Below are 19,650 nucleotides of genomic sequence, written 5' to 3' on the forward strand. Positions count from 1 at the left end.
ATTTTTAACCTCCACGCTGCCCTCCAATACTAAATTGGTGATCCCTTGATGCCTCAGAACATGTCCTAACTAATCCCTTCTTCTAGTCAAGTTGTGCCACAAACTCCTTTTCTCCCCAATTCTAGTCAATACCTCCTCATTAGTTATGTGATCAACCCATCCAATCTTCAGCATTCTTCTGTAGCACCACATGTTCTCTTCTTGTCTAAACTATTTATCGTCCACGTTTCACTTCCATACATGGCTACACTCCATACAAATACTTTCATAAACGACTTCCTGACACTTAAATCTATACTCGATGTTAACAAATTCCTCTTCTTCAGAAACGCTTTCCTTGCCATTGCCAGTCTACATTTTATATCCTCTCTACTTCGACCATCATCAGTTATTTTGCTCCCCAAATAGCAAAACTCCTTTACTACTTTAAGTGTCTCATTTCCTAATCTAATTCCCTCAGCATCAGCCGATTTAATTCAACTACATTCCATTATACTCATTTTGCTTTTGTTGATGTTCATCTAATATCGTCCTTTCAAGACACTGTCCATTCCGTTCAACTGCTCTTCCAAGTCCTTTGCTGTCGCTGACAGAATTACAATGTCATTGGCGAACCTCAAAGTTTTTATTTCTTCTCCGTGGATTTTAATACCTAATCCAAATTTTCTTTTGTTTCCTTTACTGCTTGCTCAATATACAGATTGAATAACATCGGGGAGAGGCTACAGCCCTATCTCACTCCCTTCCCAACCATGTGCAAGCGTTATTAGTTGCAATTCAAACAGGGCCCAGAAATTAATTAAAGACAAATATCCATATGCAAACTGCATCCATTGTTATGCGCATCAGTTCAACCTTATGTCGGGGAGCCTCTGTTAGTTGCAAAATGTTTTGCACACCTTTAGGGTAATTCTTCTTTCTTTTCTAACTCACCACAGAGATCAAAGGTGTTGCATAGCATTATTTAAAAAAGCTTTCCCCATGTGTGTGACGAGATGGAATTACCATTTTTGAATAGTAAAAGATGTTTTCGAAAACAGCAAAAAATCTTATTACTGGTATGGAAGTCACTGAAACAAGTGAGAGCATAAAACTATCTGCTACTATTGAAAACGCTGGCTCATACAAACAAAGACTGCAAGATAACGAATTCATTTTCTGGCTATCATTTTTCTACAGTATAATGTCTCATGCAGGCATACCTTTTAATCAGTTTCAGAAGAAGATAACCGAATTGACCACAGCAATGCAAGACAACCAGAACTTTGAAGCGGTAATGCAAAAGATCAGAGATCACAAAACAATGCCTGCCAAGAAGCCATGGATTCTTGATGGCATAAATGCATAGATGATTTGGAAGTGTGAGATGCCATCAGTTCTGAAATAAAATTATGTTTTCAGTTCACTGGACACCTCATTGCAGCACACTTATTTGATACAAATCAGTTTGACAAATACATCACTGATTTTCCAGACAAATACCTCGAAATTAAAGACACACATACATTTCTGGAAAAAAAAAGAAATTTGAAGGGTGAGCTTCAAGTCTTCTAAGCTAGGCCTGAGTTAAGAACATTTGCTGACGCAGTTTCATTTCTTTTGCTGATTCTAGAAGATGAACTTCACGACGCATTTGACGAGACTGTTAAAGTTTTGAAACTGCTAATCACGACACCTATCTCAACATCAGAAGCTGAGCAGTGCTTTTCAATACTTAAGAGAATTAAAACATTCCTACGAAATATTATGAAAGAAGAATGACTGAGTGCCTTAGGGATGCTATCCTGTGAAAAGTCATTTGTGTATAAAATTGAACATTTCAATCTGAGACCACGTATTTATTTCCCAAAAAAAAGGAGTGATGAATCATTTTAAAACCATTACTACTAATTATTCTGAAAATGTCTTCTCAAAGTCATGGAGTTGCTGCTTTAGGTGAGTACAATGCATTTAGCTTTAAATGTTGGTAATTTGATTAAATTTGCTTCGTAAAATCCAGATTACAAGTGTGGATATTTTATGCATCTATTATTTCTTGTACTGCCACTCACATTGTAGCAGACACTTTTCCGGCGGTCAGCCACGAACATAAAACAAACAAGGAGTTTTGGCTGTCGAGGGGAGAAAAGCGGACTGGGGAGGATGAGCCATGCCTTACTCTCACAGACCTGACAGCCTACATTTGTGTTCTGTGCTCCTGGGAAGGCAGAACCAATGTAATAATGTACATATGGATCACTGATTCCATCTGGTGTTATGAAAGTCATATTCGAACCCCGTGACAAAGAAAGATTGCTCTCTGCCATCATTTCAAAATTTGAAAAGGAAACAACCAGCAAGCACAACTCGAAGCAGCTGAGTGGCAGACACACCAATGAAGAGATTAAATTGGAACTTATAGTATTGCAGTCCCTTCACTGGGAACCAGAGACAAATTACAGAAAGGGACAATATCTGGAAGGATTTAAAAGAAGCAAGAGGAATGAAAACTCCACAAAATTTTGTATCAAGATACCATAAAAAAGTGGGGAAGTAAGTAACATGTTCAGTTACACCAACTTAAGTCTTTGCACAAATCTCACATAAAAACTGGTGGAATGTAAATACTTTAGGAGTAAAGGAGCCCACTCAACAAAAAGCAGAAGTGTTGAGTTACCAACAGAAAATAACCCTTTTTTGTGTTTCTGTGTCGATGATTCACCCTTCTGCTTTTTACTGACTGGTCTCCTATTCTTCTAAAGTATATAAAACCAGACTGATATTAATATTCATTGATGAGAATGGTTTTGTCTATTATACATGCGAGGGAATATGGTATAGTTGTAGGTAAACAACTAGAATTCTCTCATATACAGATTTATTCTCACTTAGCTTCTACACAGATACAAGTCCGGAGGCTAACTGCCGTTAGCGTCCAACATCCTCCCCAAAGCCCTCTCCTCAAAGATAGCACACTTGCGCACAGAACAAATATTGATATTTATGGCGCTCTACGCCACATAGCCCCCCCCCCCCCCCCGCCCAGTATGGAGTACGTCCCTGTGAATGGGGGGGGGGGGGGTTGGGTGAGAAGTTAGGAAGGTAACGCACAGTTCTTCTGCGTCAGGCGGAAGCGGTCGACTGGTAGGACACCAGGGGGTGAAACCTGGTACGTCGACGGTGAAGTCAGCAAGCGACGCCAGCGGCTGAAGACGACGTCCCGTCCTGGAGTGGAGGTGTAGCACTTCGTCAGCCGGCAGACGGAGAATCACCTTGCCAGAAGGCCTAACAAAGGCACACAAATTGCCACACGCAGCACTTCTGCTCAATTTAAAGCGGCGCACCACACGAGATTCTGCACTTCCTCCCTCAGTATTGTCACACGCGAGTACCACACACACCGTATCGCCATCTATGACAACAGATAATTTATGTATGTCATCAGGGTGCACATGTGTTGTGAATTCTTGGATGGCACCTGTACGAGCAATGGTAGGGAGGCAGGGAGGTGTGGGAAAGCCATGGCAGGGGGAAGCATCTGCTAAGAGGGGGGTGGCAGGTGCACTGCACTGCGCAGGAGACAACCTCGGGCGATCAGCTGACAGACGAGGGAGCGTGACCGAAGGCAACGAGGAGCCAGCGTGGATTGAACGGCATGACAAAGAGCTGTCACACAAAGATGGTAACACAATGGTAGAATCCGAGTGGTTGGCAGTTCGACTGCGAGGGCTGTGAGGAGTGAAGTCCCGAAAATATTGGCCACTCGAATTAGATGAACACGGAGAAGGAGCAGTGCTCGGCAGAGAAGCATGCTGTGGAGAATCAATACCCAAATGCATGGTGTGGGAAGATGGATGGCCGCACGAAGCAGGAGTGGGAGAAATAGGGGCAGAATCAGGGAGGTTCACCTGAGGCTCAATGAAAGCTGGTTTCACTCGGTTGAGTGAGACCGTGGTTACAGAGTCTTTTATGAGGAGATCCATGTTATTCTCAGAGCGTTTGACGACCTTGTAAGGACCTGTGTAGCGCGACTGAAGCGGGGCTTTGACTGAGTCGTCTCTGAGAAACACGTACTCACAAGAGTCTATTGTGCGCGGTACATACACACGCGGAGGTGTACGAGCAGCCGGAGGTGGCGGCTGAATTTTTCTGCAGTGCAAGCGCACCCGCTCGAGAAGTGAAGGGAGTTCAGAGGGCCGTGGAAGTGGGATCGGAGTGACTAATTCTCCAGGCAAAACCAGAGGTTGGCCATTCACAAACTCGGCTACGGAACCCTTGAGGTCTTCCTTGAAAGTCGCACGAAGGCCAAGGAGCACGAAGGGCAGTGCCTCTGTCCATAGTGAGTCATGGCAACTTTAAGGTGTGATGCCATCGCTCCACAAGCCCATTGCTTTGGGGGTGGTATGCAGAAGTATGAATTTTGACAATACCACACATTTTACATAAGTCAGAGAAAACTGAAGACTCGAATTGTCGCCCCTGGTCAGTGGTGGGGTAAACAGGTGAGCCAAATCTAGAGATCCACGAATCTAAGAATGCTCGACTTACTGTCTCAGAGGTAATGTTCGGAATAGGCACAGTCTCAGCCCACCGAGTCATCCTGTCAATAGCTGTAAACAAGTAACGGAAACCCTCGGAGGGGGGCAAAGGGCCTACGAGGTCGACATGAACATGGTGAAACCGGCCTGGCGGTTGGGCAAAACAGCCAAGGGGTGGAGAAGTGTGCCCAGAAACTTTGTTCTGTTGACACACCATGCATGCCCTTGCCCAAGACTGACAGTCATGGCGCATGTCTCTCCAGACAAACCGTTCAGTTACCAGACGGGTAGAAGCTTTGACACCGGGGTGTGCTAATGTGTGTAGTTTGTCAAAGACCTGGCGTTGAAGGGGCTTAGGAATGAATGGCCGCAACGTACCAGTCGATTCATCACACCACACTAAGTCAGATATGCCAGGGAAAGTAGAGCATACCGGTTGGAGAGAGGAGCTGTGGTCTAACTGCATGGTATCGGGGTCTGCCGATTGCAACCGAGGTAGGTCCGTTATGTCAATTAAGGTTGTGACAGCACCAACACGCGAGGGAAAATCAGCGACCACATTGTCCGCTCCTCGGATGTAGCGAATGTCATTTGTAAATTGCAAGATGTAATCGATGTGACGAAAGCGTCGTGGGGGTGGATCAGCCGCAGGATTTTTTATGGCAGGAACCAACGGCTTGTGATCAGTGAGCACATAGAAATCTCGTCCCTCAACATCAGTTCTGAAGTGTCTTATGGCCTCGTAAACTGCAAGTAATTCTCTGTCGAATGCTGAGTATTTCTTCTGCACGTTGTTTAGCTTTTTTGAGAAAAACTGCAGGGGGATCGTAACATCATTGTATGTCTGACTCAGTACTGCGCCGATAGCTTTGTCACTAGCGTCATTAGTGATAAACATTGTGGCGTCCGCCTGTGGGTGAGCAATAGTGACAGCGGAGGCCAACAGCTGTTTGAGTTCATTAAATGCCTTGTCCATGTCTGGTGTCCATGGTACCTGGCGGGTGCCAGAAGTTTGTGGGCCAGCGAGAGCATCTGTGAGAGGAGCCTGCACCGCAGAAGCGGCTGGCAAATGTTTCTGGTAATAATTAACTGTTCTGATGAACCTGCGTAATTCCCTATAGGTCTGAGGGCATAGCATCTCGAGAACAGGCTTGATCTTGTCCTGTGGTGTGTCAGACTGTCCGATGACACAACATAACTTAGGAATGTGACGGATGACTGGTGGAATTGAGTCTTTTTATTGTTCAGTTCAATACCAGCGGCTGCTAAAATATCCGTCATGACTTGAACACGCTCCTCACTCTGTTCTAAAGTAGAAGCAAAAACCAATATGTTGTCCATGTATACGAAACAAAAGTCTAGATGGGATAAAGTTTGATTGATGAAACGCTGCCACGTTTGGGGGGCGTTTTTCAACCCAAACGGCATAAATTTGTATTGGAACAGCCCGAAGGGAGTGGTTATGGCAGTCTTTTCAATGTCCTCCGGAGCCATAGGAATCTGATGAAATGCGTGCTTACAGTCCAAAACAGAGAAGTACTTTGCACCTGCGAGCGCATGATTGAAGTCTGCGATGTGTGGAACCGGATATTTATCAATGATGGTGCGGGCATTTAAACGCCTATAGTCTCCGACCATACGCCAAGTACCGTCTTTCTTTTGGTCAAACAGGATAGGACTAGCCCAGCAACCGGAAGAAGGTTCAATTATTCCCTTTTGTAACAGATCGTCCAATTGTTCTTTTGCAATTTTCATAAATTCTGGCTTGAGGCGGCGTGGGTGTTGCGATATGGGCGGCCCATCGGTTAGACGTAACCGAGGAACTGTGCCATTAGTGACTACTGCAATACGTGGCGCGGCACGACAGTCAGATGTCCGTGAAGCGGAGCAGGCAGTGGCGGACGGGCCAAGCTGGGCACGGAAGTACAGGTGTGCCACCCGCTCGTAGGCTGCATAAAGGCCGCACACGTGTTAACATGGGCGAGGTTGGTACACTGGTTCTTGGTAGCGGGCCGTGCCGCTACAAGCGCTGTAGGCACGAGTGGGCGTAGCCGGACAGCAGATGGCCGTAGTTCATTGCCACGAGCTTGGCAAGTTAATTGTCCATTCGGAACGCAAGGAGCATGAGCACTCGGGCATACCCTATCATTACAAAAGGGGGTGCTGACACAGTTTACAGAGTTCACAACATTGTTGTTAACGTCCGCGGGCACGGGAACACCAGATTGGCACGGACTGACCTTGTCTGTAGTCGACGAGTCGTCTGGTTGTAGTGCCGCGAGGCGTTGTTGTGTGGAGGCCAACTCGTGGTGTATGTCGTGGAGATGCAGCAGCATTTCCTTACGTTCCATCCGCAACTTCGAAGACTTGGCGCACTCCACTAGCCACTTGTTTGTCCAAGATTGCAGCTCCAAGGATAGGTTTACACACTTCATAGCACAGCACACATGTTTGGTGTTAGCCGAACTGTCACTCGGCGAAGCGAAAGGAATATGTTTGTTAAGGGAGGGGTAAAACACAGTATTTTGCACAAAATCTAGTGACAACTGATAGTGCTTGAGGAAATCAATTCCGAGAATAGGTTCTTCAATTGTTGACACTAGAAACATCCACTCCAGCTTGCACTCAGGCGAAAGTTTCACTGTATACAAAGTGGAACCCGAACACTGTAGGGTAGACAAGTTCACTGCACGAAGTACTGTTTTGTGTGGTTGCACTCTATTGGTTGCTAGGCGAACCGGTAGCAAAGAGACGTCTGCGCCAGTGTCTACCAGAAAACATACACCTGATCGTAAATCGCGAACATAGACTCAACCACACTTACTGTTATTTTCCGAAACGGAGTGCAACGTGGGATGGTGCCCGTTGTTTACATCGCAGGAGGTGGCACCGTAACCTACCTGCGGTTGGAGTTTGGGTAAGAACACGGTGACTGGCATTTACGAGCTTGCTTCCCGAATCTCGCGTGGAAGAAACAGTAAGGTTGGGCGGGCCTGTGCTCCTGTGGGTAGTTGCTAGGTGACGGAGTATGTGCCCCAGAGCCTTCCACAGAGGCCGATGCACTGTCGTTGCGGGGAGTTGAAGGTGCAGGCAGGGCGGCTAGTTTAACAAACTTGTTATTAGCAGCACCAGAAAAGGGTGTGGCGTCAGAAAGCGTCTTAGTGCGGTCACGTCCAGAATGCAGTGCACGGAGCTCACGTTGCCTGGCGGAGTATGCTCTGTCGGCGGCACGTAAATGTTCATTTACTGGCCTATCTTCATACGCAGATTGCAGTCTAGACAGGAAAAGGCAGCTTTTCAGTCCAGATTTCTGCGAGCGTGTCATCAGGCATAACTTGCTCATCGACGAGAAGACGGATGCACCGCCACAGCTGGGACGGAGACCTGCCGCTGAGACGCTCTTCGTAGATGAGCTGTCGCATTTTCTCTCCTGGTTTTAAAGACGCGCTCCAGTATCGTCTGTTTCGCCACAGCATACTTCCTTGCTAGGGGGGGGGGGTGCTTTGACCAGATCGTAAATTAAATCGACGCGGTCATGAAGATGGTTCATGAGGCAGGCGAAGCGTGCGTCGTCGTCCAAAAAAGACATTGAATGTTTGCTCAACCAGGTTAAACCAGAACTCCGGGTGAGCGGGTTTGAAGTCTGGTAATTTCAGCAGATTCGGCACTGCAGTCACTGCGGAGGTGCGCCTATTACTTCGGACGGAAGTAGAGCATGCAGAAGATTGCGAGTTTGAATTATTGGCGTCCCGTAATGCAGGAATCGCGAAAAATCACTTGACGCCGGGGGGGGGGGGGGGGGGGGGGGGGTTGAGAAGCGACGGACGCTCGAACGGTGTGAGGATCGTAGTCAAAATGTGCATTCTCATTGACGTGGTAGCTCGGAGAGAAGCCACAAGTGCTTAAGTACGCCGGTGAATGTCCGTTATGCACACAGTATTCACTCGACCGTGAGTGGTGGGGCTGGTTGTAGATGTCGGAGTAATTACTGTCCAGCACAGAATTGCTGACTTAATTAGAAGCAACACAAGGATCCCACACATGTCCACTAGGATGCACACTCGGTGTGATATTTGATGTTTGGCGAGCATTGAACACCTGTTGACTAGCCGGCGCGGAAGGATACACACGTGGCGGGAGCTGCCTGGATTTTCCAAAGTAGCAAAACCTCGCTCGACGCCATGAACTGTATTGAATTGTGTGTTCGACACAGGCGTAGGAATGTTCTGACCAACACTCTGTGGAGAACACGTGGGAAGGTCCAGGCTAACAAAGCCAGAGTCCACGACCGTTGGCGGTTGGAAGAAACTGGCAGCACTCGATGAATTCCACTGCATGTTCTGGCTGAAGGATCCCGAAGATTCTTGCGGCATGTCCACTACGACGGCAGGAGTGCTGGAGAGATGTTGCTGGAATCTGGGCGGCGATGAATGCTGAAAGGCCATTGTCTGGAGCTGAACAAAGGCCCTCGCGATCGCGGAGAAACCAGACGCGGTAGGCGCGTAAATAACCTTTGGGCGGTAACTCGGACGCGTATTACACAACAACGGGGTCACCAGTGAGGGAATATGGTATAGTTGTAGGTAAACAACTAGAATTCTCTCATATACAGATTTATTCTCACTTAGCTTCTACACAGATACAAGTCCGGAGGCTAACTGCTGTTAGCGTCCAACATCCTCCCCAAAGCCCTCTCCTCAAAGATAGCACACTTGCGCACAGAACAAATATCGATATTTATGGCGCTCTACGCCACACATGTTAAAATATTTTTACACAGACACATAAGTGATCTATATGAAGGAAGGAAAAGCTGTCATGGTCTAGCAACAAATAACTGATTTCAGCTCAAAAATGCACTTTATATTTCGGGATTGCAGCCACACAAACTCCATTTCTTGGCCTTTTACTTTGGCCACACACCTTTCAGCCATCTCCTGAGTGAGCTGACAAACTGAAGGCAACAGAGAAATTAGTTGAGTCCTTCACAGTTGTAAGAAAATCAGCATTGATGCCAATGTTTTTCAGCCACAGATATCAATATGATCTCTGGTAGCATATGGAAGTTCTGTGACTTAGCAATGTGTCCACGGCATAATTTGGCAAACTAAATGAAGTACCTACTGCCCTACTGAAATCTTATGATGATAATGATGATGAGGATGAAAGAGGAAATCATCAAAAGTTTGAGATTCAATGCAAATCTGACAGGGCAAGAACTCCCTGTAGCATTTACCCAATTTAAGTTGTTCATATTTGTAATCCCTTGGATTTAGTTGACTTGATAACCTCCTGTAAATTTGTATGATTTATTGTGCAACTGAACTTTTAATGGATTTTTTGGAACTCAGGTGAGGGACCTCACACTTTTCAGTGTTTAGGGTTAATTGCCACTTTTTGCACCATACAGATATATGACCTGTGATTTGATTTTTCTGAAAGTCACACAATTCAGATCTTACTCCATAGGCATGCAACTGAATTAGAAGCCAGTTGTGAGTAAAAGTGTCGAAAGCCTTCTGGATTTCTAGATATATGGAGTCAACATGGATCCCCTGTCGACAGTACTCGTTACTCTGTGCGAATAAAAGAGGTAGTTTTGTTTCACAAAAATGATATTTTCTGTATCCGTGCTGGATATGTGTCAATAGATTATTTTCTTCAAGGTTATGCCACTATGTTGAAACATATTATATGTTCCAGAACGTACTACAAATTCATGTACAAAATATGGGTCTATAATTCAGTGGTTTACTCTTATTTCGTTTTTGTGAATTGGTGTGACCTGAGCAACTATCCAGTTTCTAAGTGAAGATATGATTGCTACAAATGGAGATATTTCATTGGCATACCTCCAAATGGTAACCTAATTGGTACACACTGTGGACAGGAAGACTTGCTTTGTTGCACAGATGGTTTATACTTCTCAATTATTCATGTTGACAGCAGTTGATGATTCAAACTCTGAAATATTTACTGCATCTTTGATAAAGAAATTTCATCAGGAGCCAGTTTGTGGTAACTCCACTAAAGTGGCATTATCCTCGGTAACATTACCATCATTACTGCACAGTAAAGGGATTGTGTCTTGCCACTGATATATAATACAAACAACCAGAATCTCTTGGGACATTCTCCCATATTATGACATCGGATGTCATTGTAGAAACTATTAAAAGCATCTATCAATGAAGTCCGTGCAGAGTTCTGAGTGCCTGTAAAACATCCCAAATTTTGGATTTTTGTGTTCTTTTAAATCTGGTACGCCTTTTTCACTGCTTGCAGCAGTGTACTGAGATTTTTGTGTACCATGGGGGATCTGTTCCATCTATTATTAATTTATTTGGTATAAATCTATCAATTGCCATCAACACTATTTCTTTGAACTTAAGCCACATCTGGCCAATACTTACACAGTCAGTTTATACCTTATGTTCACAGAAACACAAAAACTGACTACAGCTTCCTTTTGCAATGTCTGCCAATCCTACCAATAATGACATCTACTGACAGTTTTATTTCAGTTTTTGATGTTAACTCAACAACTGTTAACATCAATAGCTCTTGAATCAAACTAATAATCATTTTATGTAATACTTACGAGCAGACCTTTTTCCTTTCTTTGTTGCTGTGTCCACTTCTGCAGAAAGCTCTTGCTTTTCCTAAAACAAAGACAAAACTATATATCTACTCAATATCAAACACAATACAGTAAAAGCACATATAATATTGACAATATGATAAAGTCCAGACTGCATAGTACTCCAAAGCACAAGCTTAGGTGTGCACAGAAGTGTATTTCTAATAGCTGTGGACTGTTTCATGCCAAAAAGCTCTTAACACACTGATTTGTTAATAAGCCAAACCCCTAATCTGGGGATACCCTTCACATGATTAGCCTCTCCACTTGTTATGAGATTAACCATCTGAAGTCTAACACAAATAAGACCCAAAGAGTATACATTTCACTTTTGAAGCAAAGAGACATGGGAATGTTTAAATTTTGAATAGAGAATAGCCATTTTAGATGATTGTGACCACCCAAAATACACAGGGTGGAAGTTTGCTCATATTCTAGAAATTAACATGCACTGTGAGGAACTGAAATGGAAATTAAGTGTAAGAAATAGCTACACATGAAAAATGACTGTTTCTAATTGACTTGAGACAGAAAAGGGGGGAGGGGGGCAGGCGGGCAATTGCAGAGTATTATGCTGCTGCACCAGCCAATGAACCAACTACCAACACAAAATAGGATGAAGTGACTCAAATGAATCATCCAGAATCATTACATTTCACAAGCTTTACCTAACAAGATGCACAGCAGTACCTCCCAACACTAGGTGCCAATAAGAAGCAGAGATTGAGGAAAGAAACTAAATGAGAGTTATTCAGAATCCCAGCCACAAGACCTAGGCTTCATACAACAAACTATTGCACTCCATACACAGTCAAGATATTGTCTCATCACTCAGCAGATAACTGCAGACTGAACAAAGAGTTCATCACAGCTCAATAGCTGCCATTTGGTGCATGGAAAGCCTTGAATTGACTAAAGACAAAAATATCAAGACATAGGAGCAACCCTGTAAAGTGGCACTAAAAAGTGATGATAGCCATGAATGTGATGAACAATTCAAGTGGACAATGTCATTTAAATTTAGTGTTTCTGAACTCAAAAAGTAAAGCAAGAACAAATTATATCTGCTGTCTGTGGGCACTGCATGTGTGATGGCACAATATTCCTTTTGTGGCGAACAAGAATTTTCATAAACATTAATGGCACTCTTGACATGATGATACTTACAAAGAGTTTGGTACATTACAGAGATCAAATGAATAGACCAGCACTGAAATCTCGATGTGCCGAATCACAAACAAGTGCACAAAGTACAGATGACTGACTGTTTTAGTTAATAATTAGTATTCATTTTCTGTGCTGGAAGATTAAGCATATCAGTGTACACACACTTCTGTGTGATTAATACACAGAACAGAAGAAGCAGCCTTACAGTAAGCACTGGGAAAAAGAGACTGGATGACTGACTGATGTCACTTTGTAAACGACCATGCTATGCTGCTACTGCATCACGACTGAAAGTAAATGGAAACTACAACTGTTATATTTTCCAGAAACATGCAAATGTACTATATGGTGCAATGATGATGGTATTCTCCCAGGTAAAATATTTCAAAGGAATATCCCCAATTGGATCTCCAGGTGGAAACAACTCATGGAGATTTTGTCATCAGAAAAAAGAAACAAAAGCCTTGTTCTACAGCTATGCATCTACATCTACATACATATTATGTAAATGACTTTGGGGGCATGGAAGATGACACTTAGCATTCTACCACAAATTAATGTTTCTTTCTATTCCAATTTAATATGGAGTGCAGGAAGAATGACGGCTTCACAAACTGTATTGTAATTCATCTATCTTGGCTTTGTAGTCCCTATGGGAATGATACATAGGAGGCTGAAGGTATTCCTAGATCCTTCACTTAATACTGGTTCTTTAAACTTCATGAACGGCTTTTATGAGATAGCTGTCACCTGCCAAGTCAACTTTTTCATCTATCTATGATGGTCTTCCATCAAACCTCTGATCATTCGTGCCACTCTTCTCTGTATACATTCAATATCTCCTGTTAATTTGATTTGGTGTGGGTCCTGTACAGTGCAATATTCCAATATGATATGCATAAGTGTTTCATAAGTAGTCTCCTTTGTAGGCTGACAGCATTTTCCTAGTGTCCTGCCAATGAACCAAAGTTGCCATATGATTCCCCTGTGACAGAGAATAAACGAATATTCCATTTTATATCCACACAAGCTGTTACACCCAGGTATTTATATGAGTAGACAGATTTAAACTGTAATTCTTTGACGATGTAATCAGAAGATACTACGATTCTGCATTTTGTAAAATGTACAGTTTTATATTTCTCTTCATTTACAGGAAGCTTTCAGTACTAGCACCAGTTTGAAACTACAACCCACTACATATAGCTCACATAGGGATCATGAGGATAAAATTAGAATAATTACTGCATGCACATAAGCATTCAAACAATCATTCTTCCCACAATCCATATGTGAATAAAACAGGAAGAAACCCTAATAACTGGTTCAATTTGATGTACACACTGCCATGCATCTCATGATGATTTGCAGAGTGTAGCTGTAGACATTTGCACAGCTTTTTCCAGGTAATACATTACAAGTAACTGCATCATATGCAAAAGTTTGGGTGTTATTTTAATACTGTCAGCCAAATCATTAGCAGACAACATAAACAACTAGGCTCCCAATGCTATTCCTTGAAGTTACTTCCACTTCTGTTAATGACACTCCAGCCATGATAATATCCCAAATCTTTCATACCAAGAAATACTCAAACCAGTCACAAATTTTATTTTATATCTCTTACAATCTTACTTTTGTTAATAAACATTTGTGTGGTAGCAGCTCAAACTCTTTTTTTGAAAGACACGAAATACTGCATCTGCCTGAACCTCAACACATGTTATTCAGAATGTCTTGAGAAAAGCACAATTTGGGTTCACATGATCAGTGATTTTGGAATCCATGTTGATTAGCAAGGAGGAGATCATCAAGTTCCAGACATGTCATTATGTGGTATCTTAGATTTCTCTGCAAGATTAGTTAATGGTGTATACCTGGTAGAACAACATTAATATATCATTATGTTTGAGTGCAAAAAATGTTCTAAGATTCTACAACAGATGGAAGTAAATGAGAATGGACATTAGTTTTGTGGATCACTTTTGCTATTCTTATTGTAGATGGCTATGATTGTGCTTTCTTCCAATGACTGGTCAGAATGTTTTGTTCAAGGGATCCATGTTATATTATGGTTACAATGTGAGTTGCCTCTGTTGTAAATTCTGTACAGGATCTATCAGGGAGCCTTGTTTAACTTTAGCAATTTCAGTTGTTTCTCAGTGTCATTGACACCAATATCTATATCACTCATCTTTGTGTAGGTGCAAGAACTAAACTGATGTAAATCTCATCGATTTTCCTTTGTAAAAGAACATTTGAAAATACTAGTTCATAATTTTTGCTTATGCTTTACTACCCTCAATTTCAGTTACCATGTCATCCATGAGTATACAGACACTAACTTTGGTGCCACTGACAGTCTTTTCTTATGACCAAAATTTCTTTTGATTTTGTGAGAAATCATTCAATAAGGTTTTGCAATGGTAATCATTGAAGCCTTCATGCAATGTCTTTTTGAAATCCAAAAATGTTTCATTCAGTATCTCTCTATTTTTGTTTTTACATCTATTAGTGATTGGTGTTTCTTTAGAAATTTGTTTACAGGGACTGTATAGTTTGTAGGGTCTCTTCCATCAGGAAATGCTCATCTATCCAGTGCTTAGTCAACTGCTCTTCTAATCCTCAGCCACAGTTACTCTACATGCTTCTGTACCGATCAGTTCCTCTTCATCTACCTTACTGAATATGTAAATCTTTCTACTTGCTTTACTTGCCACTTATACAATGGTAATCATGGCCTTATGTTCACTGACACATATGGACATCCAGAAAGGTCAGGTCTATTTGTTCCATCATGAGTGGGTCCCCTAACCATCTATTCTGGGTAATTTTCAATGAAGGCATTTAATAATGTTTCACAGGACATCTTATCACATGCACCTCTTAGAAAACTGTAACCATCTCAACTGACTGCTGGATGATTAAAGTCTCGTCCGATGATGATCGTACGAATGAAGGGTGAGCAGGGCTGAACATCCTGCTAACAGTATGATTATTTAGGATATAAGATCTGTTGCGTCCAAAGGAAATCTCAATATAAGGAAATGTGGAAATCTAAATCTGAGTTTAGCCTGCATCCTCCAAGAGTAATCACAGTATCTTACCAATTCATCATTTTGCTCATCTATATGATCTATGCCCATTTCAAATTGTTCTGAAAAATTGACATCTTTTGTGCAAATAACTGCAAAATAAAACATACAGGGTGCATCAAAAAAATGTATACTCACTTTGAACTGTCATAGACAATTTATTGCCCGTTCTACTAGGTTAAATATCGGTGAGAAAGTAATGTTATATTTCTTCAACAGGTGGCAGCAGTGGCAAGGAAGTAACTGCAAGGAAGTAACTGCAACATGGAGGATGTGCGTTTGAGCTTTGAAGCGTGGAAGCAGATAATTAGGTAGTACTGGAAGTTTGAGAATATAGCTGCGGTTCGATGACAGTGGAGAAGTGAGTACGATACAGAACCACTTTCAAGGTTAACAATTACACATCTACGAGACAAATTCAAAATTCACGGAACAGTGTGTGATGTGCATAAAGGTCGATCAGGGCGACCTCGTACAGCTACAAGTGACGATTCCACAACTGCGGTCTCGGTACTGTTTCAGCGTTCGCCTCAAAAATCTTCAAGGCAAGCGGCACGTGAGAGTAATGTAAGTGCTAGTAGTGTGCTACGCATTCTGAAGAAAGGCAGTTTCGTGTGTACATTCCAAGGCTGGTGCAACAGCTAAGTGACGACGATCCAGATCGAAGGTTAGAATTTTGTGAATGGATTCAGGAGATGGTGAGATGTGAACCGGGATGTATGGGTAGCATAATTTGGTCAGATGAAGCCCAATTCATACTCAATGGAACTGTCAACAGGCACAATTTTGTGTACTGGGCTGAAGATAATCCTCACATTACAGTTGAAAAGGCAGTGAATTTGCCTGGTGTAAATGTGTGGTGTGGTTTGTCTGCAAGGGGACTCATTGGGCCTTTCCGCTTTGAAGGTACTGTTACTGGAGAAACGTACCTAACAATGCTTACTGACTCCATATTCCCTGCCATTCGTGCATTATACAGTAATGATGAGTTGCACTATCATAGGGACGTACGAGCATACCTGGATCACAATGTGCCAGGCCACTGGATAGGACGCAGGCGACCAATCGAGTTTCCTGCACGCTCCCCAGACCTCACGCAGCAGGATATCTTCTTATGGGGCACAGTAAAAGATGAGGTGTACAAATGTAAACCGCATAACCTGGACACACTTTGGAATGAGATTCAGGCGGTGTGCGCAGGAGTCTCATTGGACACTTTGGTACGATGTACGGAATCGGTGGTGACTCGTACTCAGAAATGCCACCAGTTTGAACATTAATCACATTTGCAAAGTACATTTATTTTTCCAATTCAATTTTAAGCTTTCCATTTCCAGAAATTTAACATTGTAGAGTGGGAAATAAATTTTCTATGATGCTTCAAAGTGTGTATACATTTTTTTGACGCACCCTGTATATGTAACATTGGAAGTCCAGTGTCGAATAACAACAATATGGCACGGGTTGATTGCTACTCAGTACAAAGAGGTGACACTAAGTTGCAGACAGCCAACAGAAGATGCCCTCGGAAACCAGAAATGTAGCTTATCAATATTATGAAAAGGATAGCTGCTGCTCATCATATAACAGAGATGCTGAGTCACAGCTAGGCACAACAAAAAGATTGTAGGTAAGCGAGCTTTTGGCCAACATGACCTTCATCGAAAGAAACTAAGGTCTTGTTGGCCAAAAGCTTACTTTCCGGCAGTCTTTTTGTTGTGCCTATCTGCGACTAAGCATCTCCTCTATATGGTGAGCAGCAGCTACCCTTTTCATAATACTGCTACATTCCATCCTGAATTTTCCATTGTTTGACTCTGGAAACATAGTTTAGGTAGTAGTTAAGAGTGTAACATCCCACTGTGCATGCACTGGTTTGCCATATGTGCAGACTGGGAGCAAAAGATGTCAGCTCAGAAGATCAAAAAGGCACAACAGTGAGCTCACATCTCCATCAGCCGTGAAGGCCTGTTTATTCTTCAGTGTTGTAGCAAAATCAATACTCGTTGTTATCTATTTTGAGGTATGAGATAAGGGAGAGCTGTGTCATTCACAACTGAATCAATGACTGCAGAAACCACTTCAGTCACAAAAATGCGAAAAATCGTATTCAATGAAAAGATGCTTAGAAAGGCAAGATTCATGTTGAGTGCAAGAACCATGTTAGTCTGTTGAGTAGATCCGTCGATACAGGGTGTCTTTTTCGAATGCTGAGTGCAGAAATAACATGAGTCAGTGACTGACGTGGTTTCTTCTCCCACTGCTAGATAACATGACCAGTCTTGCCCCTTTTACTCAGCATGCACACTGTGTTTACCAGCCTAAACAGCTGCTCTTATCAAAGTCTATGTTTTGTTGATTGTTTTCAACATGCTCTAAGTTCATGCTTAACGTTTCCTGTTCTACGTTCAATATGTCTGAGTACCAAAAGCAGTGAAGGCGATCATGAAACAGCTTCTAAGAAGACAAGGAGAAATGAAGAAAACATTGAAGAAATGTCATTAGAATCTCTAAAGTTCGTGGGGTGGAAAGAGTGTCTCATTCCATCTACAACAAGATGAAAATTCTGAATTTGTTGCTAATTTGAATCAGTTGAAATCAAAAGATGAGCAAGATATTTTCTTACAACAACTGACTGAAAAACAAACCATTAAGCACTGTAATCCTCATTCTGAACAGCCGAGAGAAACAGCAGTCAGTTTCGAATATTTCTTATTATACAGAGAAGAAAGGAAAAGGGTATGTAAGAAAGTTTTTATTTCATTCTACAGCATTACTGACGGCAGGGTTCACAGGCTTACTGATCTCCTAACAGAGGGTAAATCACCTCTAGATAAACAAGGTAAAAATCTCAAGAAGAACATGATTTCTGCCGAAGTTTGTTCTAAAATACATGAGCATATTTCATCATTCCCCACCGAGATTACCCACTATGGCGCCAAAGATATCAGTTATTTTGATGCTGTTAAGTATGAGTTTTATCTTATAAACTTTCATGACAACTTTTCATTACGGTTCGGACATCCGCAGGTAGATACTTGCATAAAATGTGAAAAGCTTGCTGTAAAAATCAAGAGCTCCTCTATCGATGATGCAGCTAAAAGGGCTGCTCTTGCTGAACTTACTATCCACAATAGACGAGCCAAGAAATTTTACAATAAACTTCAAAGCGTCATGTGTGGAATGTGAAGACACAGTCGCACTTTCATCTGATTTTACACAAAATCCCCCCCCTTCCAGCAATCCCAGTTCAGGATATATTTTACTTGAGACAACTCTGGGTGAGTTGTTTTGGCATAAAAACCTAAAAACTATGAAATCTGAAATATTCCTATACCATGAAGGAGCAGCCCACAAAGGAGCCAATGAGATATGCAGCATGCTATTGAAATACATAGACACTAATATTCCATCAAATCTGTATTTCTTTTCCGATGACACCTGCGGACAGAATCGGAATAACACCATGATAAGATTCTGCCTTGCTCTTGCAGATACAGGACGTTTTGAACTAATTTTTCATTACTTTCTGATTGGAGGGCATTCATATCTTCCAAACGACTGAGATTTTGGTACTATTAAGAGGTTGATACATAATAATGATCAGATATATACACCTGATGAATATGAAAAGTTGCGTGCTCAGTCGAGTGACAACTTTCCCATCGTCAAGCTACTCACCACTGATGTAAAAGATTTTGTTAATTGGTGGAAGGAATATTACACAAAAAAAAAAAAAAAACATTCTCCAGAGAATGCTGAGGGAGGAGTGGGCCAATAGAAGAAAAATTCATGTTTGCTCCCACTCAATATATAGAGTTGGCCTATAACTCTAAAGAAAAAGGAGTAATCACAGGATACCCTTCCACTGATGGATTACAAAAGCACAGCCATCAGATGCTGAAACCTGCTTCTCAAAACGTAGATATCAATTTTCCTTCAAGTATTACAGCCTACCAATCAGGCAAAGTTCCAATCAACATCAAGAAAATGGAAGACATCAAGAAGATGATAATTCATATTCCTGAAAACTTCTAAGTTTCCTATGATGAAATGTTTACCAGGCCAACCACTGCACATGACAATGATACAATGGTCGAGAATAATCTAATTTAAGAGCGTTTCCTGTTCTCTGATAACTTTGCAATGCTGTAACTTCATTCTTGATATAATATGGAAAAATATAACCTTTAAATGAATGATTACCTTTTTCCAAGTTTTCAGCTGTCTG

The 19,650-nt window shown here is 42.1% G+C and overlaps 1 protein-coding gene across 1 annotated transcript in view; it reads right to left on the bottom strand.

The window, feature by feature from the left end:
- The window catches only part of LOC126194656 (TRAF3-interacting protein 1), a 260,931-nt gene that overhangs the window by 79,623 nt on the left and 161,658 nt on the right, over positions 1 to 19,650 (bottom strand). Inside the window, exon 7 of the mRNA XM_049932847.1 lies at positions 11,119 to 11,179. Coding sequence (XP_049788804.1) covers positions 11,119 to 11,179 — 61 coding nt within the window. The remainder of the gene's footprint in view (positions 1 to 11,118; positions 11,180 to 19,650) is intronic.

The sequence above is a fragment of the Schistocerca nitens genome, chromosome 7, assembly GCF_023898315.1.
Source record: "Schistocerca nitens isolate TAMUIC-IGC-003100 chromosome 7, iqSchNite1.1, whole genome shotgun sequence".
In the NCBI taxonomy this organism is placed as follows: domain Eukaryota; kingdom Metazoa; phylum Arthropoda; class Insecta; order Orthoptera; family Acrididae; genus Schistocerca; species Schistocerca nitens.